The sequence below is a fragment of the Centroberyx affinis genome, unplaced genomic scaffold, assembly GCF_046629955.1.
Source record: "Centroberyx affinis isolate AG114_WGS23_722 - 3 ecotype Tasmania unplaced genomic scaffold, CSIRO-AGI_Caff_v1 ptg005548l_1, whole genome shotgun sequence".
Classification (NCBI taxonomy): domain Eukaryota; kingdom Metazoa; phylum Chordata; class Actinopteri; order Beryciformes; family Berycidae; genus Centroberyx; species Centroberyx affinis.
Genome location: NW_027282789.1, coordinates 129714 through 153886, shown reverse-complemented (window position 1 = coordinate 153886; position 24173 = coordinate 129714). Strand labels below are relative to the sequence as shown.

The 24173-nt window shown below is 41.7% G+C and overlaps 1 protein-coding gene across 1 annotated transcript; it reads right to left on the bottom strand.

The window, feature by feature from the left end:
- Window positions 1-6712: 6712 nt before the first annotated feature.
- Window positions 6713-23963, bottom strand: fyco1a (FYVE and coiled-coil domain autophagy adaptor 1a). The gene is made up of 18 exons (XM_071546931.1): window positions 23944-23963; window positions 22250-22364; window positions 21213-21319; window positions 20724-20849; window positions 19997-20103; window positions 19040-19183; window positions 18706-18799; window positions 16004-18520; window positions 15777-15869; window positions 14959-15077; window positions 14687-14854; window positions 13521-13673; window positions 13122-13351; window positions 12328-12481; window positions 11188-11280; window positions 10866-11076; window positions 8845-8954; window positions 6713-8582 (listed from the first exon to the last, which is right to left on the bottom strand). The coding sequence occupies exons 2-18, from the start codon at window positions 22308-22310 to the stop codon at window positions 8507-8509; spliced, it is 4563 nt and encodes a 1520-aa protein (XP_071403032.1). The 5' UTR covers window positions 22311-22364; window positions 23944-23963; the 3' UTR covers window positions 6713-8506.
- Between the last annotated feature and the right edge of the window lie 210 nt (window positions 23964-24173).

Here is a 24173-nt window from a genome sequence, read left to right as displayed (position 1 = left end):
TTTGGACTCTTTCCGGACATTAAATAGGTGTATGAAGTCAAATTTTAGCAGTCCAGATTATTTTCGGGAAGTGTTGTTGGTGCAGACATGGATGACAACCCTGTCAACATCGCAATGATTTTCCAAAATAACAGGGACTTTTTTCACAACATCTAAGAGAGGGAACTCTTTAACAGAAGGTTTTCAAGCCATTTTGGAATACATTTAAGTATATTACAGAATTTTTTTTCTGCTATCACTCGCCTCAACCTTCTCTCCTCATTTTGAGTCTCTCTCCCACTCTCTCAAACATGCACCCACCCTCAGACACACACACACACATACACACACACACACACACACACACACACACACACACACACACACACACACACACACATAGAGTCTGTGGAAGAAAGCCAGGGTTTGTATTTGTGGAGGATAAAAGAAACCACTTTAGAAACTATGGCAGAAAACATCATACAGAATGCATGAGTTGGAATTCAACACAAGCTTTCTGACAACTGATGGCAGTTTGTCTCCAGGGAGCTGTTGATAGCTGGAGAGCCAATGAAAAGCACAATGACCCAAGTGACTGACAGGGCCTCACTGGAGCTGAGAGTCAATAATCAATCCAATATTTTCACAAAACACATTTTCTGTTTAAGTAACTAGATAACACATATGCAAGCTCTCAGTGCCATCTCTCCCTCCATCAATGAGGAATTAAAGTTTCAGGAGAGGTGAGATGAACAAAACACTGCCAGTCCTTGCTGTATGTTCTTAATGCAATGCTAATAGTCTAATGAGAGATATTATCATGCAATTTACCCAGCAATTACCTCCCTTTCCTGCTAACAGGCAAGCAGGGGACACATGGAAACGGGCGTACCTTGCCTCCTGCTGAGGAACCAGATTCTGAGTCTGCAGTAAGTGTGCTTCAAGATGGGAAACAGCAGTGCATCGTTCTCTGTTATGAACTGGGGTCCTATAGAGCATGTCATTAACACTGCCAGAGTTAGGGCTTTGTTTCCCATGTTAAAATCTATGCACTCATGGTACTGTAAGGTGCTTTAATAAATGGCATATGTTAGATGATGGTCATGTGTTATACATTGCAGCATTGATTCTGTGAAGACACTTTCTCTATTTCTTTCTACATTAGATCGTAAGAATGATGTGCCCTTGAGAGGAAGTTAGCAAGGTGGAGAAAGGCAGGGGGAGAGGAATAAAACAGCAGTCAAGACAGGCTGGATAAGAGTACCAGGCACATGGCATGCTCTCATGCATTTCAACTGATAGGATAAAATATAGAAGCAGATATAGAGAAGGGATACTAGATCCGCCTGGATAACATGAGCTATGAAACTAAATGCTCAGCCAAAGGCCACGCCGCACTGCCAAGTTAGTGTGCCGGATGCTGTAAAAATGTTCTCTGAAAGAGAGCTGAAGCCCATTAACTGCTAACTACCCAAAAAGGGTTCATTGCATTGGGCTCTCTTCGCAGATGTTGCCATCTATTTTCAACAGGGAACGATGACGACACTTCTGGGCTGTTGTCAAGGTAATGACATATAGTATAAAGATATATAACATGTTCAATCACTCAAAAAAAGCACAGACACAATCAATATTCTAGATTGCATGGGTACAGATATAAACTGACAGGCTGTCAAATATGTAGACAGATAGGCTAACACTCCCACACAACATGTGCATACACAAATACACAGTTGAGCAGTCCATCTGCCAGCTGCTTATGGAGTGGATCAGAGTTGAAGATTAGAGACCTCCAAATTGCTTTTCAACACTTCAATCTACACTTCGCCAGCTGAAGTTAGTCTTAAATGCACATAAAACTTTTTCCTGCACAAAATGTTACTATCCTGACATTAGGGGGGAATGAATTAGAAAAGTCATATGGCTGGATGAAAAGATATCCTTTAATATACATATTGAAAACCTTGTGAAGAAGCTTAAGCTTAAACTGGGTATTTACTTTCATTTTAAGAAATGTTTTTCCTTTGAGGCAAGAAAGAAGTTAGTTCAAGCCACATTTTTGTCTAGAATACGGTGACATCCTGTATATGCATGCATCCTGCTCATTGTCATGCAGGCTAGATTCTGTTTATCATGCATCTCTGTGCTTCATTCTGAATGCTAAATCGCGCACTCATCGCTGTAGCATTTATGATTTGGTTGGTTGGACTTGACTGTCGCTAAGTAGGAAGTTTCACATGTAGCCTATATCTTTATCAACAAAACTCTCCTTAGTAAGCTTCCTTCCTCTCTGGAACATGTCATCCTTTGCCTCAAACTGCTACCACACTGGATCCACAAGGTGGATTTAGTGTGCTGCTCTATGTGCCCTATGTCAGTGATTCTCAGCCTGTTTCATTTCATGGACCCCTAATTTAGTCCACATTTTGGCCACTGATCCCCATCTGATGAGATTTTGTCCCTCGGACCCAAATCTGAGAATATTTTTATTGTTAGATATGATTTTGTCCAGAATTCCATGACTGTCTGTATTGTAGGTAGAGAACAGTGAAACTATGATCAAAATAGTCATTCTACATTCTCTAATTGTATTAACTTCTTGTAAATGAAATAATAGTATAATAATAAATAGTGAAGTTTAACAATCCATTAATTTGCTGGGGACCCCCTGAAACCCCCTCAAGGACCCCTGGTGGTCCTCGGATCCCAGGTTGAGAACCACTGCCCTATGTGACTTGTTGCAATCCTATATCATACTTGTTTTATGTGTGATATGTTTAATGTGTATTTGCCTTTAACTTATTCATGCTACTGTCTTGGCCAGGTCTCTCTTGTAAAAGAGACAGGCTATTATATCTCAAGAAACCTTCTGGTTAAAGAAAGGTTAAATAAATAAATAAAGATGACATTCTCTAGAGTCTGTTAGTTAGATTTATGCTGGATATTGCGAATCCTTATCATGCAGACAAAAAGACCAGCTGGTGCTTTTTGCTTTTTGTGAGTGTGTGTGTGTGTGTGTGTGTGTGTGTGTATGGGAAGGGGGGGGGGGGGGGGGGGGGGCGTCTTTTATGTGCCCCATTTCAAATATATCCCACCATTCAAAAGACTTATTGGCCATGTTTGCAGTGATTGTGTTTTCTTTTCTTGTGCGTGTGCATATGTGTGTGTGTGTGTGTGTGTGTGTGTGTGTGTGTGTGTGTGTGTGTGTGTGCATTCGTGGACCCCAGTAGTTCATTATGATTCTGTGTGGTCTTGATCAGTGAAAGAGAATGGAATGAAGTGGAAGACAGTGATGAGTGTCTCGCCCTCTGCCCACCATCACCTCACCCATTACCGTCCCGCCTGCGGAGCCCTCATTTCTTTTCAGGTGCGGAAATGAGCAGGGTGGCCGTGTAATAATAGCTCTATAAAACTGTTCACTAATGACTGTGTGTGTGTGAGTGTGTGTGTGTGTGTGTGTGTGTGTGAATGTGTGTATATGCATGCATCTGTATGGTTTAGTGCATGTCTTGTTGCTTTACAATTGATAGGCCTTAACAAATTGTATGAGTGCTGTTGTTCTACAACTAAGGGAGAGGCAGCAAACAAGTCCCTTAATTAAATCCAAAGGGCCGTTCACTTTGTTATGATTTCAATAAAGTGACTTCACTAGGCAACACATTTCAATGTATTATGAATGTTATGAATGTTATGAATGTGTGTGTGTGTGTGTGTGTGTATGTGTGTGTGTGTCCTTTACACACATAAAGTCCATTACCATGATTCACAAAAACTTCCAAATCAACTGAATATAATGAATGGGGCAACACTGTTGATCAATTAGTCAATTAAAGGTGAAAATAAATGTACTACAATCCAAACCATAACACCGATATATAGCTATAACACCTTTGTCTGTGCAGATACATAATTACATTAAAATGATGTCAGTCCTTGTGATGAAAACAACAGCATGGATAATATTCTAGGCGTCAGAAAGTGACCAATCGGCTGATACTGTTATGATTACAGTGGCTTTGAAGATGCAAGACGACAGTGGCAATATAATTACTGTACGCCAATCTGAAGATTTAACCAATCACGTACCAGAACACGCAGAGCGTACACGCACACTCTCGCGCACAGTAGCCTAGTTGTATTTAGTTATATTCTAGGTATTTATTTTAAATACCCATACATTAGAGCATTGTAAAATAAAATGTAAACATGACAACAGACACAGAAAAATGATCACAGAATCGATGACACTGTTCATAGCCCATATGTTGATTGGGGTGTTTTTCTTGCCGATCTGCCTTAAACAAATTTCTACTTTTGGACGTTACAATATTCTAATCAAATCTCTCTAAAAGAGTGATTGCACTAATTATTTTATTTTTTTCCCACAGTAAAAAACAAAAACATAACAGTTAGGCTCATATTACTAGCCTAATTTCTCTGCAAACGAGGGTGGCAAGTTTTCTTACTATCATCAGCATCATTATTCTTTCACACAGATGAAGTTAAAGTAGGCTAAATCACTCACGGATGAAGCCAGGGACATTATGAAAAAAATCCCGTGGATTTGGAACGAGCGCATCTTGTCGGTTCAGTAGCGCACCACCATCCTCCAAGTCCAACGTGGTGCTTTTATCTACGAGACTCTAGGAGGACTCAAAGCCCGTCTATCCCCAGGTGGAAAGAAGACATTTGTCAAGCCGCCAAAATAAATACATGGGAATTCCGGTGACACATTTCATAATAAAACCCCCTTTTTTAGTTATAGAAATAGGGTGGTGTAGTCCGTTTCACACATTTCCATAGCCATATAAGATTAAAGGGCTGCCAAACGTTAAATAAAAAAAGACTCAACAACAGTGTAAGCCTACATCAGCCAATGTCTTGAAAAAGTCAATTTTAATCAGCTGTGGCACAAAACTGAAGGGACAAGTTTAAGCTTTTATTTTGAAGGTAATACCAGCTTCTGTTCGTCTTTGGTTGGCTTGACACGTTCGGTGGCTCAAAGAGTCTTTGAGCCCTCAAGGCTGTCTTACAGGCGACAGGCGGCGCTTTGGGTAGCATGATAACTTAAGATGAGCGCTCCTAAATGTGTCCTTAGCTAACACTGAGCTGCTATTTACAAAGCTGATATCTCCTAACCTATCTGTCTTCCACAAAGTTAAGTTTGTATCCCAAAGGAACGGAAAGCTCCTGCTGGACAAATGTATAGAGTGTTAAAGTCCCGCCACTGATACAACATACCTGGATCCTGGAAGAGAGTTGGACAGTGGTGATTTACTATAAAGGAAAAGAAAAAAATATCCGTATCCCTAACTATCGTCTTTCTGTGGACGCTGTCGAAAGCCACTCTGGGAAATGTAAGAAATCACTTACTGAAGACGAGGCAGGTTGAGGGAATGTTGTAGGCTACCTGAAAACTATTTTTTCCAGCTTGATGGTGCAGGTGGGGCGGTGCCTTAGTGCCCCTAATAGATGGCATGAAGAAGGTCCCTCATTATAAATATTTGGGCATGCTTCCCTATGTTCAGCACGAAGAGAACAGTTGAAGCTGTCTCTCTTTGTTTTGGATTATGGTGATTTAATTTTTGGACATGCATCAGTTACCACCCTTAAACCCTTAGCTGCTGTCTACCACTTTGCACTCAGGTTTATTACTGGTGATACCTATGGCACTCATCATTGTCTTCTTTAGGTTAAGGAGGCATGACCAACACTGCTACTTATTAATTCACAAAGCCATCTTTAATAAATTACCATCTTTCATCTCATCACTGCTGGTTTGGTTAGTGCTCATCATCCCCGCTCTCAAAACCGGCTCATACTTCAGGTTCCTAAATTTAATTCTGAACTGGGAAAGACTTGATGTGCCTGTTCAAAACTTTATAGCTGCATGAGACCATATGTAGATGCAATCAGAGTCTCTTGCACCGCTGCCATCTGGACAGAGAAATCCATCAACTAAATTGTTAACAGTGTGAATGCATGGTAAGGACACATTTGATGTGCTTGTGTTTCACGGGAGAAGTCAGGTAGCCATGCAACTGCCTGTTGTCTGTAAGACAGAGTTGGGGGCTTAATCAACCTGTGAGCAGTCCCTAATTGTTACTCAGTCCTTTTAGCCAATCCCATCATGCATGCAAATTCTAGACTCAAATGGAAGCAGAGATGTGGTCGATGCATACTATGTTAAAAGATAAACCATGTAAGATTTTCACTTTAATCTAGCCTATAATCATAGTGGTGAGATGCATCATTACCCCAAAGTTTCGTCCAAGTCCGACCAGCGATGTCTGGCATATTTTGTGTGACAGACGAACAAATTGAATCCGAGCCGTAGTTCTCCCTCTGCTTTCATCTGAAAATCCAGCAAACATGAATTCATGAAAACAGACGTGGGCTGCTGGCGGGCAGGCAGAGAGGCAGGCAGGATAGGAAAATGAAAATGAAAAATAAGCTACAGTAAAAAAAAAAATAGGAAACACTGGCCAAATTGAAAGCCCTGTGCTGAAATGCTAAATGTGAGAATGGATTATTGGGTCTTTTCAGGCTGGCACAACACACACCCAAGGACAGATTTATTTGTGCGGTGACTTCTTTGTTTATGCCACATTTCTGAATAAGCGAGGCACCACACAGAGATAAACTGTTGGGATATGTTGTCCTGAAGTTCCAGGCTGTCAGATAGCAGAGGAGATGTGGATAAGTGGACGGCAAAGGCATCATTATTCTCAGATTTTATTTATGTTTACTGTGCTTGACAGGTCTATTACTGGCTGCATAGAGTGCTTGTAGGGAAGATTAATGTACATTTCACTTCTCCAAAATTGTCTGTCAAAAAGAACAAGTAGAAAATCTGTCCCTGCATGAAATCTTTGACAAATACCATATAAACGTTAACAGATGTACTTTAAAATATTTTTTCGTAACAGAATTTAAAAAATAATTCTCACAAAGTGCAATTCTCTTGAGAAAATATCAGGCTTTGCATACAAATTGCATCAATTTACACCAATCAAAGAATATAAAAGAGAACTGTTTGTGAAATGCAAACAGATCCCTACAAAAGCAGCAGAGTTAAGCCCTTGCTTCATTAAGAAGTGTGCGGTCAACTCCATCAAAGTGACCAAGATCGTTTTTTCTTATTGCTTTGAGAGAAAAGAAGAAAAACAGCAAACAATATTCAAACACATTTGATCACAGAGAGTACAATAAAAGCTTGGGTATCTGAAATGTCTGGCTAAAATGATTCCAGAGATTAAAATGAAAACCAAACTAAGCAAAAACCCTTTCAACTGATAGTATAAAATGTATGATATTGTGCATATTGTGATTTAAATGTCCTTCTCGTTGAAATTAACTCCTTACAGTATATTATACTTTATACCAAGCGTCATGTTCCAAGTGGATAACACAAGTGTAAAACATACAATTACATAGACGAACTGATATCTGGAAAAAAAAAGAAAAATAATTGGCACTTTGGAAATACAGTAGATCATCATAAGCTGACAGTTTAATAACAGAAATGGAGAAAGCTGGCTTGCTAAACTCTCCTCACATAGTAATTAAGATGACATTATTTTGTCCAAAACAGAAAATAAGGACACGCTTTGAGTGCCAACAGCTCCCAGTGGAGACAATTTTCAGACAATTTGATGTTCTACTCCTGAGAGTTGCACAAAGTGTGCAAGCTTCGTTGTCTATCCTCAGGCTCCTGCAGTCACTGGGTAATTTTCTGGGTTGATTATTGTTTGGATCATTTTGCCGCTGCTGTGAACAAACCACACGTCTGTACTTTATATAATTTTCGTTTTCCCATGGGATTAGAAAATGTACATGATACTTAGAACCTCTAAAATCTATTGAAAGCTAATTGTGTAGTGTCAAAAATATATGGGAGTCAAAGAGAAAATAAAAAATATTCTTTTCTGGGTGCTCAGAAACTCGCAAATAAATGATCTTCATCTGAAAGCTAGTGTTCTGCAGTGATCAGCATTCTCCAACATAACAGCATATTCAGGGAAATGAGAAGTCAAAGCAAGCAGAGACCATCATAAACAACAGAAAGAAAAAACAAAGTTTCACAATTTCTTAAAATGTCCAAATTTGTGAAATAAACAAAAAAACTAGCTGACGTAAAGGTACATTACTTGGTGTTTGTTTAAACAGAAACGTAAAGCTTGTATAAGCCATTTTTTCTGTTTCTCTGTCTAAAATCTCTATAATCTCCTTGACAACAATTCACTTAGGCAACAGTAAACCCATTAAAACACCTCAAAACATAATACCTTAGTGTTAAATAATACAGAAAGGATCCTTCTCAAATAAGACTTCAACAAATCAACAGAAGTAAACATAAAATAGCTGGGTGGAAAGGGGATTTGGAAACAAAAGAAGCAAATGAAATAACTGAAATTTAAAAAGCAATAATTCATTAAAAATGGACATTGAACTCTTATCTCTCGAGTCTCCCTTTAGCCCTCTAACGTCAGCCTTAAGTCACTGCGGCCGCACTTGCAGTCCAGCTTCACGGAAAGTCGCTTCCATCGTAGATTATAGGCTTCTCAATTGTCAAGTGGTAGAGCACTTTCTTGGAGATGAACCTGTTTCGAGGAGAGGTTGCTGATGAAAGGATTGCAATCTAGCAATTGAAACGAAATGCTGAGGCACAGCAGAAAACTTGGCCCCACACACACACGCACACACACACACACACACACACACACACACACGCATACAGAGGCAGGAAATGATGGCAGAGACAGAGCTGATTAGAGAGAGATTTTCTGTCATTCACAAGCATTTTCCACTAAGAAGAAGCTCTCAGCGGCAGGACAAGGACACTGGATATTGGGAGTTCCCTACCGTGAGAAGGAGTTGTCGAAGATGAGTGTGTACAGGCCAGGGTTTCTGACTTTCAGCTGCCCCTGGATTGTCTCTTTATGGGAGTTACAGCGGGTCAGGGGAATCAGGACCTGAGGACACAACAGGAATAAGAGTCTGAGGTGCAGCTCGATTTCTAGGCGAGGGATTCTGCACAATGCCAGAATACATTGTTCAAGAGGCAATCAAACAAACTTCCAGGTTCTTGCAATTTAGAAACTGTAATTTTTAATACAGTCAAGCTTAACGTATGCCACTCCAGGCCTTGTTTTGTTTTAAAGATTATTTTTATGGTATTTCTGTTTCTTTACATATAATATCAATAATATATGCAAGTCAGCAAGTACAGCAATAATCATCATCATCATAAAAGTAATATAAATGTAGACATTTTATTGCCAACACACTTTTAATTAAAAGCAAATCTCAAAGCACTATGACGAAAACAAATAAAGGAAAAGGAAAAATAGAAATAAAGGAAAAGTATTGGGGGGGGGATGCGGCAAAAGGTCATAACTCATTTAAAATCCATGACATTTTAAGTGCACATACGTTAACCTGCTGAGCAACCAAGACAACCTGCAGTGTTTTATTCTGCAATGTTAGAAAGGTCAACAAATAGCCCTGTGCTCCATAGGGAGTGCCTGCCTGGGGTAATCAATTGTGCCTGGTAATAATTTATCATGTGTGAGTTTTGGTGTGGCCGGAATGTCTGATCACATGCCACTGCAGGCTGGGCACAAATTCTCAAACTTCCTTGTTCATTCATCCATTGTTGTTGTTCCACGACACCCAAACAGCAATCATGCCGCAAACACAACTGTACGATTCGTTCAGCAGTTCAGTGTATGGGTTAGTAGCTCAGTTGCTGAATCGACATCTTTCAATCGGACTAAACAAACCGTTGAGTTGCTGTATCGGGCTGAACAAATCATTCAGGCGGGTAGAGAGTCCCGCCTTTGGTCAAATGAAACAGCACAGATCTGAGTGATTCGTTCAGCCAGTCGGTTGAGCGATTCAGCTCCCAGTGTTTGGGTTAGTAGCTCAGCTGCTTTATCGGACTAAATGAACCGTTCAGCTGCGGAGGTAGTGCCATCTTTTGGTTAAAAGATGCTCGTTCAGAGGGGTTAGCGGTTCAGTTAATGAATCAATGCTGTGTATCGGTCAGTGAGCATTTAACCTGTTTCCGGTTTTTACATCAGACAATTGAATGAATTGAGCAGACTCTATTTGGCCAACGTGTTGAGTTTGTACAGCTGTAAATTCGTCCAAATTCATTCACAGTCCACCAAATTCATCATTACTTAAGACTGTGCTTGACCAAGCCTAATGTTACTTGAAAAAACAAAGGGTACGTTAGGTTCATTTTACCTCTAATTAGACGATCAGTTATTTGCTTATAAGGTTGTGTAATTTTCACTTTGTTTTAGATTATAGGGTAGTTGTCTCATTTTTTGATAGTATTGTTCTTCGCTGGTCATGATGTTGGGGCAGCAGCAGGTGTGAATTCTAGTTTGTCAGAAAAATTAGCAATACTTTAATTTCGCTATTATTTCACTTCCTAGCAGTTAGCACAATGAGAGTATGTATAAGGATGACTATTTTGATTACAGGTTTCACTATCCACCCTGTTGGTATCACCTCACCTACAGCACATAGATTTATATAATTCTCCACCAAGTCAGATGCGGTTCCATAGGACAAAATGTAAAATATTATTAAATGGGGTCTGCGGTCTAATGTGTGGAGGAGGGGGTTGTCCTTCGGGGAGACCATGATATGAAAAGTTATGGGAACAACTGGTTTAGGCCATAAGGAAAGAGAAGACTGAAAGGAAAGACTGTTTATCACAACCAGTAAGCAAGAAGACTGCAAGTAGGTGGGAAGTGCACAACACATGCATCTTACCTGTAGCTGCTGCACTGCTGCTCTAAATGCTTTGTTCCACATATAGCACACATATACAGTATGTATACATACACAAACACACTGAGCGGGTCTACCTTTGACTGTTCCACTGGGATGTCAGGGGTTTCCCGGTAAACCACACTAAAGGAGATGCTCTTAGGCTCGGAGGAGAACATCCAGCCGATGGTAGGCCCACAGTCGCCCACAGCGATGGATATCAGGCTGTAGCAGCTAGATTTGATAAAGATTTCCCTCGAACCGTCACCAAACTGAGAAATATCGTCAATGCTGAGAGGGACAGCCACCCTGTAACGAGAGCAAATTAATTTAAGATGCCGTAAAATGGCATTAGCAGGACCAAGACTGAGGTGACTAATCAATCACGCACAAACGTAGCGCATTATGTTAAAGACTCACGTGACTTCTCCTGATTTGAGGAGGTTAATCTCTGAATCCTGAACGGTGGGTACATGCTCTTCGGGGTCATCAGGGGTCGCATCTCCTGTGCCTCTGCAAATTGAGTCACAAGACAGAACAATTTCTTGTTTTCAATGTACCATAAAACTCTCTAAAGACGCAGAACAGAGTGCTTGCTTGCAAATGAAATGATCTCTATGCTCACTGCACTAAACAACAACAGAGTATGTTACTGTATCTGACAGTGATGCATTTGTATTTTTTTTATTTGGGGAAATTGTACAGGGCATACAGTTTTCTTTCTTTCCCCTTTTCTTTACAAACTGAAAATAATATTTATAATGTAAATAAAAATTATAATAAAGTAATTAAATAAGGAATAAAGTTAACCAAATGTGTATGATTAGAGTCCAGTATAGTATGCTTTTATGGCCCCTAGTGAAATTATATAAATCTATTTTTTAACATTATTACATTTGTCTTTCAGTGTTGTAGTATACTCAGGGTCCATGACTATAAACTTAAATTGACTGTGGATATTACAGATTGCTGAAGATTGCACAAAACTCATGTGAATTCGGCAACTCTACAAGTCTTATTATCATTCTACTCATGGAAGCAGGCCTTCTTCCAGGTCGTCCTAAATCACATGACAAACCGTGACACTGAGTTATGGGTTTTGATTTATCACATACAGTATGTGAAACAACAAGAGTGTGTGGTGATATATGAATTTGTATTTGCTACTGAAGGGAATCTTAAATCACACCTTGGTACAAGGTAATTCACTATTATCTCATCTGCCTCTCGGTCATCGCTGAGGTCCGTCCCTCATTTAATCAAGACTGAAAGGAGGAGTCAAAACAGCAGCGGTGGCTCACAAATGAAACAAAGCAAGGTGTGTGAAGGTCATAAGGAACTTCAGGGTAAATTAGTGATTGTGTGTGTGTGTGCATGTCAATTCGTGGTGTCTGTACTGTATTTCTGCTGAATAAATAACAGGATGACAGGTGGGTTTTAGGAAAACTGTCTTTCACAAATCAAGTAGTTCTGCACATGTTGTGAATGTCTCTATGGTAATGAGTATAGACATCTACAATGCCCACAGTAACAAAACAACAAATAGCTTTTGACACTCACATGTCAAGCGCTCCTGGAGGCCGCCTGTCTTGTTCCCCCTCCAGGGAGCCTCCTGTGGTCTGGGACATGGTATCGCTGTCATAGATGCCGTTCACTTCCTCCTCTGTGATGATGTCAAAAACTCCATCGTCAGATCTGCTGCTGGGGTCTGAAACTGAGACGAACAGGAATGTACTGTATGAAAAGGATTTAAATACCATGAATTGTATCATTTATCACATATGTGAAAAAACCAGAGTGTGTGGTGATATTTCAATTTGTATTTGCTACTGAAGGGAATCTTAAATCACTATTTTGAAGTTCATTGTCGAGACCGGGCAACTAGAAAAATAGACCTACCAATATGCAGGTTTCCTTTCTTTAAAATCAAAGCAACTTCTATAGACAACCACTGACATTGAATGGTGGCATGCAGAGACAGAAATGTCAACCTCTTCCCCTTCTGTTCACTGAATGAACTTCCGAGATTCCAGAAAATAGCAAAGGTTTCTGTCCTTGTTCCGTAATATGACAAAGCAAGTCTTTTCAGTTCTGCTGAGCTAGTTCCCAGTCAACATCAAAGATGACAATACATTTGACAAAGAGCCAGAGAGCAAATGTGAGAAAGTGTTTACAGTCAAATGTTCATTAAAGTTCACTGGAACTAGCTGCGCTGGTTTTCCAAGTGCGCAGCTGTCAATTTAGTGTGTGGTGTGAGTATGGGAGCCTGTGAATGTGAATGTAAAAATGAGAATGTGTGGCTGTGACACTGAGAACATGTGTGAATGTGTCTTTCATCCCAGCATGTCTCTCACCTGTTACCCTGGGAGTGGGTTTATAAGGGGCTGGTTCAGGAGGGGACACAGGCCCAAGTCCGGGTGGAGGAGGCTGGGTGTCTGAGGGACTCAGCTCCGCCTCTGTGAACCTCTCCACCACGGCGCTGTGCTGGGTGTAACACTCCCTACAACAGCGCTCCTTCTTCCCACTGTGCTTGGTCATCACAAAGTTGTTACTGCAGTAGTAGCAGAAGATGCGGCCACAAAGCCTGAAACAAGAACAAAAATGTGCACTTTCATCCATATTAAGCCTAAAATTTGGTTACTTGGTCTTGCATGTCAAGAAAGCATACAAGCTTGACTGGGTGTGCTGTATTATTATTCTTTGGTTAAACTGGCATGATTGTGCAGGTGCAGATGCGAAAAGTGCCAACCCACCTGCAGTGGTGTCTGCGCAGCCACCAGGTAAACTGGCCCTGGCAGCCGAGGCAGTTAGTGGCCTCCTTATCCACCAACCACCAGCGCTCCTCCGCCCGCAGCTTCTGCTCAAACTCCAGTGCGTCCGACTTCTGCCACAAAGCATCCTTGTCTCTGTCATAGCGCACAAAAACAGACACACACTAGGGCATGGTTTTGGGCATGGGTGTCATTCGGCACTGTCTTGACAGGTCTTGACATGAGACTGAAGTTAGAGTTTTTTGAAAATGTATTTTCACTTGGGGAAAAGTGCAAATTAGAAAAACAAAATACATTTGGAGTTTTTAGTTTTTCCCTATAGGATGCCAAAACTTTTAATGCCCAATATCTTGAGGCTACTCTGAAGGCAGATGGAACCTCAAGACCCCGAGACATGCTGTCATTTGTGAATGTTGATTACATGTTTTCCACTTCAGCATCTTTGAGGAATGAGCATAAATGTATCATGAAATTTTCTTAGACTGCACTGTAAATCTCATATATTGTATATGCTCTACGTCATGCTGTTCAGAAGTGGCTTCATTTCACCAAATGATGCAACTAAGGCATGAATAATTAAGTAAACAAGAGACTGAAATTATGTGGGCACATCCCAGGGGAGTTGACAGTGTGTTTGTGTTGCATCCTACTCAGGATGAAAGCTTAGTGAGCCAATGAGAGGCAGCGGTGGTTGCTGAAGCCAGTGAAGAATGATAAATAAAGACCTGTATTTCTCTTTAATAGCATCTCTCTACCACACTTGTCCTCTCATGTTGGCCTCTCAGCATTGCTTTTCCTGCTCTCTCCTCCATCAAAGTCTTTCTGTTCTATCATGTTCTCAGAATATTATGTCAGCTTTCAAAGAAGCTATTTTTTTTCCTCAGCCTTACTTTTTCGCCCACAGCTCTGTCAAGTATGACTGAGCAGTGGGAGCATATTAGAGGACTGCAAAGTGCTCTCTCTGGGAGAGCCAATTCAGAATACACACTCCCCACTGGGCCCATCAAAGAGCAGGCACTACCACATGCTAGTGCGAAATAAACTTCATGACCCTTTAGTCCCTCTCTTCATAAAAACATATATCCCTGTTGCCTCTTACATATTTCCCCCATGCTAAGGCTGTGATGAGAGACAGGTCAAGGTCGTACTTTATGAGTTCGATGAGCCGCTCTTCGAGGTTGGTCTTGGTTCTGCTAAGGTCATCGATCTCTGCGGACATCTTGAGGTGATGGCTCTGTTTGTCAGCCTCTGCTTTGTCAAGCTTCTGCTTCAGTTCCTCATGGACCTTTTGCAAAGCTGAGAGTGCATCCTCACCACTGGAGAAAGGAGGTGCAAGGACAATGAAAATCGACCAGTGGCTAACAGTCTGCTTTTTTAATAATAGGATGAAATGCACAGGTAGCAGTGAGCATGACCGCACCTGCTGACCGAGCCTCTCAGTTGCTGAATCTCCTCCTCACTCTGGCAAATGGTAGTTTCTGACTTTGTGATGTGAACGTCTTTCTCACCAATCAGCTGCGAGTACTGCTCATTCACAACCTTTATCAAACATAATCAGAACATATACAAAAACATATCCATAACTGCATTTTTGATATTTTAGATTGTCATTTCAATTATTTAGCCATCAGTTGTTCTCTATTTGTATGTTACAGCCTGTGTTAGATTCATTAAGTGAATGGACTTCTACAGTGCACCAGTGGTTTTGTAATTGAGCTGCCTATTCATTTGTCCACCTTTAGCAATAACAGGGAAGTGTTCTTGCAATAAAGCTCTCAACATGTTAAAAAAAAAAAAAAAAAAGATTAAAATGATTCTGACCTTTCTGTAATCATCTACTGCTAATGAATAATATGAATAATAATGAATGATAATTGTCATGCTATCATAACCTCCCACTTGGTGTGTCGCTTCCTTTTCCACATCCTCAAGTCAATTATTTTGCTTCTGCAAATGTACTAATGAAAGACTCAGGCTTTTGAGACTGTAACAAGGTATGTATAGGATCTTGCACTATTGACTCAGTGTCTATCTATAGTCTTTCCTTAATCATATAGTATTTTCTTTAGACTTGAAAAAGTGAAGAATACATCAAAGAGAATTTCTTATTTTTTCCAAAGGCGGTATATTTTCTTTACTACTATTTTCCTGCAAAGGTGTTCATTCTCTAGAGATTTCAGAAGAAGTTCCACCACCACTATGTAAACATGAATTATGTGAAGCTGGAAGGACACAGACCTCTAGCTCAGACACTTTGGCCTCCAGACTAGACACATTCTCCAGCTCTCTCTGCAGCTGGGCTTTCGCCTTCACCAGCTGTTCATTCACACTCTAAAACGCAAGAGAAACATACAAGAGAAAAAAAAACAAGTTAACTGAATTGGACATAATGACACAATAAAATAAAATACTGAAGAAAAATGATTATCAATGCAAGGCATGATTAACAGACTGGCTAAACTCACCTTGATCTGGATCTGATGGTTCATGCTCTCTGAGCTCATTTGGAACTTGATACCCTCCATCTCCTCTCGGCTGGAGTCCTTGAGGTTCGTCACTTGGCTCTTGGATTTCTCCAGCTTCTCCTGGAGCTCCAGTAAAGTCTCTGGAAGGTTCTCCATCTGTGTCAGCTCCTCTCTCAGGCTGGCATTCTCCAGCCGCAGTGCTGCTATGCAGGCTTCTAGTCGATCCACCTCTTTGGTGGTGTGCTCCTCCAGCTCTTCCATCCTGTCAGCATCCCCAGTCCAACGCTCTCTGGCCTCCTCATTTTCTGCAGTTAGCTTGCAGATGGTCATCCCCAGCTCTGCCATCTCTGTGTTGGCCCGGTGCAGACCTTCACGTGTTTCGCTGTTTTCCAGGGCCAACTTCTCATTTTCGGCCTTTAGGGTGGCCAGCTCCTCTCGGGTGGCAGCCTCTGAGGTAGCCAACTCAGCATGGGCAGCTGCTTCTCTGTCATGCTCTTCAATCAGTGCCTCTTCTTTCTTCTTGCTTTCCATGAGCTCCGCGATGTGCCTCTGATTGAGCGCCTCTGTTTGGGTTTTAAGCTGCTCAGTCAAAGTCCTGAGCTCATCTCTCTGAGCCTCTGTCACCTCCAGCTGTGCTTGGGATTTTAACTTTTCCTCCCCAGACCTCTGTAGCTGAACCCTGAGGTCCAGGACCTCTGCCTGGAGCCTGGACACTTCTTTCATGTTCACCTCCAGCTGGCCCTCAACTATAGTCAGTTTGGCAGTCACTTCCCCGTTCTCCTTGGCTTGGAGGGTGCTCCTCTCCAACTGAGATTTCTCCACTGCCTGCTTCTCAGAGGTAACCTTTTCAATCACTTCTGTCTGTCTAGCGCAAGTTGCTTCTGCCTGGACTTTGGCCATGTGAAGCTCCTTCTCACTAGCCTCCAGAGCTTTCACCCTGGACTGGAGCTCAACAAAGCTTTTCTCCTTACTCTCTAGCTGGGCCTCCTTGGCTCGGAGTTGCTCTTGAAGCATGGCTTCATTCTTGCGTGAGGCTCCCAAGCTCTTCTCCAACTCTCCAATCTGCCCATGAATAGACTTCAGCTCTGCCTGCATACAGCTAAGAGCTGCTTTCACAGTGGCCTGCTCTTCTCTCAGACTCTGGTTCTCCTGCTCCAGTCGCTTTGATGTTGCCTCTGAGAGCTTTGTGGCCATGGCAGCTCGCTGCAGACTCTCATCCAGGGTGCGGTTCTCCTCGCGCAACCTCTTCTCTTTGTCATCCACCGTCACCTTGGCATCATCCAGCTGGCCTTTGAGTTGTTTCTCAGAAGCCCTAAGAGCTGCCAATTCAGCCTCAAGCACTGTTCTGTTGTCTACCATCTCTTTCTTCAACTCCTCGTTCCTCTTCACTGTGGTCAGCAGTTTCCCATTTAGCTCCATTAGATTGGTGCATTGTGTCTTGTAGTCTTCTATCTTCTTAGCCTGTTCTTTGATGCTAGCCTCCAGCTCAGAGAGGCTAGTGGTCAGTCTGTCCCTCTCTGTGGTCAGGCTTTGGTTCTTGGTTTCTAGCTGCTGTAGTGTCTGGCAGGTGGAAGTTAGCTCCGTCTCTTTACTCCTGAGCAGATCTTTCAGGGTAGTGACCTCCTCCTCTAAAGACTCCTTTAAGCCACTGATATTCCTCTGAATCTCATCTTTATCTTCTTGTGCTCTCCTCTTGACCTCTTCCACCTGTTTCTCCTTTTCCTCTAGGAATCTTTGGAGGTCCTGAAGCTGCCTTTGCAGGTTGCTGGCCTCCTTCTCTTTCAGTGTCAGGGCCCCCTGCAGTTTGTCAAGGGCATTGCATTGTTCCTCCACTCTTGCCTCCAACTTGCATTTCTCCTCAGAAGTAGATGTTACTAATGCTCCAAGTTTTGTCTCCCCCTCTTTTGTCGCTGCCTCCTTGACTCTCAGATCCTCCTCTAGCCTTTCTGCCTGCCTCTTCTTCTCCTCTAACTCAGCAACAGCCTCCATCTTCCCTTTCTCTGCCTCTTTCAATCTGTCCAGCAACTCGTGTATCTTCTGTGCTGAATCAAAGTAACTGGCCGCCTGCTGGCCCTTCTCATTCAGCACGCCATCCAATTTGGCCAGGAGCTCTACGTTCTTCCCCTCAGCAGCTGCCAGTTTATCCTGGAGCAGGCACTGCTCAGCGTCCCTGGCTCTCTCCCCAGCCCTGAGTGCTTCCAGCTCCCTGGAAAGGACCTCCTCTCTCCCCTCTAGAGCCTTTAGTGTTCCCTGCAAGCCCTGTTGCTGTTCCTGGGCAGCCAGTGACACATCCAGCTGCCTCTGGAGCTCCACCACCACCCCCCTGAGCTCAGCAGCCTCCTCCCCCAGCTGCCGCACCCTATCTAAGAGCTCTCGTTGCTTCAGCTCTGACTGGTCCAGCTCCAGGCGAAGGTCTTCCACTGCACTGACATCTTCGCTGCAGGTAGGGAGAGACTCGTTCAGATCGCTCAGCAGACCCTGGCCATAGTCAGGGCTAGAGGGGAACTCAGGTGCTTGCTAGAGGGTTGGAAGAGAAGGAGTAGGGTGGAACCAGAGGAGGAGGGAAGGAACAGATAGTACAAAAGTATTGTGTTGAACATAATCATTTTAAAAGCAATACTGTATATTAGTTACACAATGATTTTAAAAAAAAGTCATAATGAAAATGACATATGAGGTTATGAGAGGCATGTGACAGTTACCTGTGAGTAGCTGCTGGCCAGACTGTTTATACTGGAGCTGCGACTGGGAGCTTTCCACATGTGGCCAGGTGAGTTTGCCATACCCAGAGTCCTCCTGTTGATCAGAAAAGAAATTTGATATTGGTGATATTGTTACATGTTAAATATCCTAACAAGGCCCAAACCCTGGTGTAAAGAACAACGATTCTGTCGTTGTTTTATTCCACAGAAGTGCTGCATTTGGACACACTAATTTCAGCGTTCATTAATCATTGTTTGATTCGAAATTTGGCAGATAATGTATGTGTTTTTTGCATGATTTCTACGTTTGCAAGATTTGTCTCTAATTCATTACCTTGCAAAGGTGGGCCAGGACGCGTCAAGGTCATGACCTCTGGATGCCACATCAAACTGGACCTCATTGAGCTCATACAGGTGACTGATGATGTCAACGCTAAGGTGGGGCTTCAAGAAGGGGCTTCGAGCATAGTACCAGTCACTGCGGGCGAGGAGAGAGAGGAGTGAGAAGACACAAAAGCAGGACATAGCAACTACTAGCAAAAATATTCACTGAAAAAGTTTTTGTGTCACATTTTGATCCGGTCACATACACAAATATGGAAAACTCATAAAGAAGCAGGGACAAAGTATGAAAAACAACTTCCACAGACTTGAAAATTGCCCGAGCTAGATAATCCATCACAGTAAACAAAGCCTAATTTGTTTTTTATTTTACTGGTATTTCACTGTGCCCGAGTTGAGTGTTTTCATATTGGTTTATACCACCTAACACCCACAGAAGAAATGGAAATCTCTACCAGGAAATAACATCTAAAAACAAGTAATCTTACAAACTTTATTATCACATCCATCCCTATTTTAATTTGGGGTGTGTTTGTTAGCCTGGACAGCCGTTAATTAATCAAGCTGAATTTGATACCAGGAGGTTACAAAAAAATGAGTAAATGATAAAAGAATCTATTTACATATGACATGCATTGCAAAATTATTGGAAATGTAAACTAGCGCTAACCAGTAGTAAAGTAGTAGTCTGATATACGGAACAGAGAGGGAAATTGTTGAAGTGGAAGAGAAAGATGACATTTATTAGGAACCATGAATGCCACCACACCTAACCTGCCCATTTCTTGTAACAGCAACTCGATTGCGACTGATTTGCACTCAACTTTAGTTTTAACACGTAACAATCCCTCTGTCATGCAAAAACAAATGCTGTTCTGTTTTCAAAGTCATTTTACTTGCACTTGAACAAAGTGAAAGCCCTATGGCTCTCCAACAAAAACAGTTTTACCTGGTGACCCTCTGGTTCATTAGGCACTGCTGCAGTGTGTCGGCCAGTCGCTGATGCACCAGGGAGTAGCGAATAAACGCTCGTCCCTTCCCCAGAGAAGTCTTCAGCTATAGAAGCAAAGTAATAGTAAGTTAACCAGTAACCAGTGTTTCCTTAAAATTCACACAGCCATGGAGGCCCTCCACTGCTGGAAAATTACCCCTTTTTGAACATTTTTATAACAACAAACTGATTCATATTGAACAGAAGGTACTGAGAGACAATGGTTCATCGACAAGGTCAGTTACATAAACATCAATTTGGGGATGATGTATTTCTATGCTAATAAATCCATCACTGCATTGCAGAAGCGATGCCGCCTTCTTAGGTTACGAGGGACAGGTGAGTCACTTAGACAACAGAATTCATCCATACTAATCGTGTTTGTCGTGATGGCAGCAGTGTCTGCAGTATTAGCGATCAGTTACGTATAATCATGACACAGAAACAGGGGTCACTGATGAGCAATATGAACCTAGGCATTTGACACTTTGATCATTGCACTGTTTTATAACCTGTCACTGTAGAGCCAAACCCCTTTTGATCCATTATGGGGGGAACAAAAACCTGCTCATCACTAATAGTTTAAGATGGCTATCTGTATCATGAATGCACAGTGTGTAAACAGTACTATAAGTAGTAGTGTCATTATAAACAAAGCAGACTCTGATAGTGATAATCTACCTACCTCAGAGATAGATTTGACAAAGCGGATCCCATCATTGGCTCCTTTGATCTTTGCCAGACAGTCACTGAAGTAATCCCAATAATCTTTCCTGGTACCAAGAAATGTGGCCTTCTCCTTCTGGTCAAACTGAAAGACAGATACAACTTGTATGGGAAACTGTTGAACATGGCACATTTTTGGGGCATGCAAAGTACTGATTGGAGCAGTTCTATCCCACACTTAAAAAAGATAAAAACCTGAAATTCATCATTTACCATCTCTAAAATATACAATCTGTAAAAGTGTAATCATTTTGTCAACCAACAATTTAACTTACCTATCATCCTTTAAAAAGTGCTACATCTTGTTTTAATTTATGCCATAAATCATTTTGTAAAAGTGGGTGACATGTTTCAAACGGTGGATATCTTATTTCAAAACCAAACTCTTCATTTATTCACATCTTCACGATTCACTGGGCCTGGTGTTACAATATGGACAAAGTCCCACCTGGAGCAGATACTCCAATTTATAGGAGAATTTGTGCAGGTTGGTACTGTCATCTGTGATTGGCTCGCCACTTTCCCTGTACTCCTTTGCAAGCTCTGAAACAGCCTCTGAAATTCAGGGAGAGACGTGTACAAAGATCAGTGATAATAATAAGACATCGTTCTCTGAACAAACAGGTACAGCCTAAATTTACCTTTGGAAAATGCATAGGGATACATAACCCATACATACAGTATATGTAATGTATTTAGCAAAAACAGATGGAACAGCAATCCTACTTATATAGACAGTAGGGATGATATCAGGGGGGCAAGAAGCAGGATAAAAAGAGTGAAAAAGCAGGAAAATCATTATCTCCCATTAGAGATTAATGTAAATCGCATGGCTAAAAATCCTGAAACAAAATTTAAACTATATCCCTGCTGGATTTTCACCACTTAGCACAGTTTTGGCAATTGAGTAACTGAGTAAAGAATCACAGAGATAGCTCACCCTCCACCAAGTTGAAAAGTGTGCCTGTTACCATGACACACACACACACACACACACACACACACACACACACACAGAACCCCCTAGACTGACCACCTTGATGCCTGTATCTCCTGCCATTTTCCATTTTTTCCACTGCCACCTTCTTCACGCATGGCCACTCCGTACATTAACCACTTGCCTCGTATCCATCGTAAAAACTGGAAGGACACCCGTGATGGGTGCACCCTCAGCACCCGCTCTCTGTCTCGCTGCATGCTGAAAGAGGCTCTCTGTTTCCACCACACCACACCCTTACTGTGCCCGGGACTACATGGACACGAGGTCAGATCCACGTTTTCCCGAATGCAGGTTACCAGGACAGGTCAGATGTTTTTTTGGGGGGAAAAATAGCGCTGTCGGACTTGACATTAAGGCTAAAGTCATGGCATCATGGCACACCTTTCTGACTCTTCTTTCTCTTCTCTTCATTCACGCTATGTCAGCCAACAATTGTCTGCTGGCACACCCATTCACACGTGCACACACACATAAAGCTGGCGTACCATGCAGATCTCTGATAATCCTCTGGAGTTGGTTCTCCCCGACCGCAGCCCCAGCAGCCATGGCCCCACCGCTCTCTCCCTGGCAACAGGGGGTCACGGGGTCACATCCAGTCTGCTGAATCAGAGAATCAGAAACGATCAGGAACAAAAGATCGGCACGAACGGTCAAACGCACTCTCTCACAGGCACACGTATACGCGCTCATACACATAAATGCACTACACACACACTAATGAGAGCTCTTCCTGGGCTCTCATGATGCGTACTGTGCCCAATTTTGTTAATGGACAATATAGTACTTGGAGCTATTTATGCTTTGTGGGACTAGTGCACAGACAGCCAGCACACAGCAGCTGTTCCCTCACCTCACGACTAAAAAGACACTCAGACGCAGTTATAATGGCCTGTTATTTTCAAGTAACATATGCAATTAGATTAGGTAAGTTAATAAATTGTGTCTCTGTATGCCCTCTGGTCGTTTGAGTACATGTAATTGTAAAATTTTCTTTCTTATAACACTCTTTGTCGGGGGCATCCTGGTGACTCAGTCTCAGTCGGTCTAAGGCGTCTGCTATGTAACCAGGTTCGAATCCGGCCTAAGGTCTGTGTTGCATGTCTCTCTCTTTCCTGTCTCTCTTCGCTTTCACCTATCAAATAAAGGCAAAAATGCCCAAAAAATAATCTTTTAAAAAAACAACAACACTCCTTTGTCTGTCTAACATTCAACCACACACATTAATAATCAATCAAAAACATAATAAAGTTATGAAATGACAACATAACATTTCTTTTTAATAATGTATTACTGACCAACTGGTTGTTGGTGGGGCCACTATATTTAAGCCTAACATCAACCCATAACAAAATAGCACATTCAAATCTCCCTAACCTTTTATTCATTGAACATCAAGTACAATACAGTAAGAGTAACATTAACCTTAATGTTCATTCTCTCATTTTAACTAGAGGCACTCAATTATTCCAGAACTGGGACTGTGGCCTGGGATGCAAATTCCATTGTTTTTTATTCACCAGAATGGTCTTAAATTAACTCTCTTATTAGATCACATTGAACTTTAATGATCCCCATGGGGAAATTCACAAAATGATCCAATCACTGTAGATGCAACGAAGGAAGCAGGAGTCCTGTTTCTTACTAGAGACCCTGAGGGTCCCACATAGGAAAAGTATCAGTATTGTGAAGCGAATAAGTATTGTGCATTAGAAAATGGGATTGCAAAATTAGTGACGTTAACAGCTGAAGTCACTGGACTCTAATGTTGGGGACCATGTTGAAGTCCCACTACTAGCAAGCACTAACGTTACCTTACAAGAATACACATACAACACAAAACCACAGTTTTCTGGTAGCAAGTTCCAACTAAGTACTACTAAGTTTAAAACATTTAGGACAGTTTTACATCGGCTGTTACAGTTCTAACTTCTTTAAAATCTACAGACTAAAGACAATAACAGTAAGCTAACAACCTAAGCTAGCTAACAACAAGCGTTTAGTGGCGATTTGTTTTGTTTAATTCTCAGTAACATTAACGCAAAGATAATTTGACAGGCGATTTGTTAATAACATTGACATCAGCATGACTCAGTACATTAGATAAGGGTCTTTCTAGCTACTCATTTTTATAAATACTTGCTGGTCAGAGAATAAAGAAAAAACAATAATTTTGACATACTTTTACAGATATGGGACAAGTCCATAACAACCCAGATAGTTAGTGAGTGCGTACAAACTTGTTAGCTGTAAAGAATGTTTTCGTGATTGACGTTATGCCATCCACTCGCACAGCGATATCTAGAAGTCCGACCAATGGTAATGCGGTTGGTGGGCGGGACAAATAAATCGACATAGTTTGGTTGTTATGGCAGAGTAAACAGTCATGTCATGTGACCAATGACATACCTA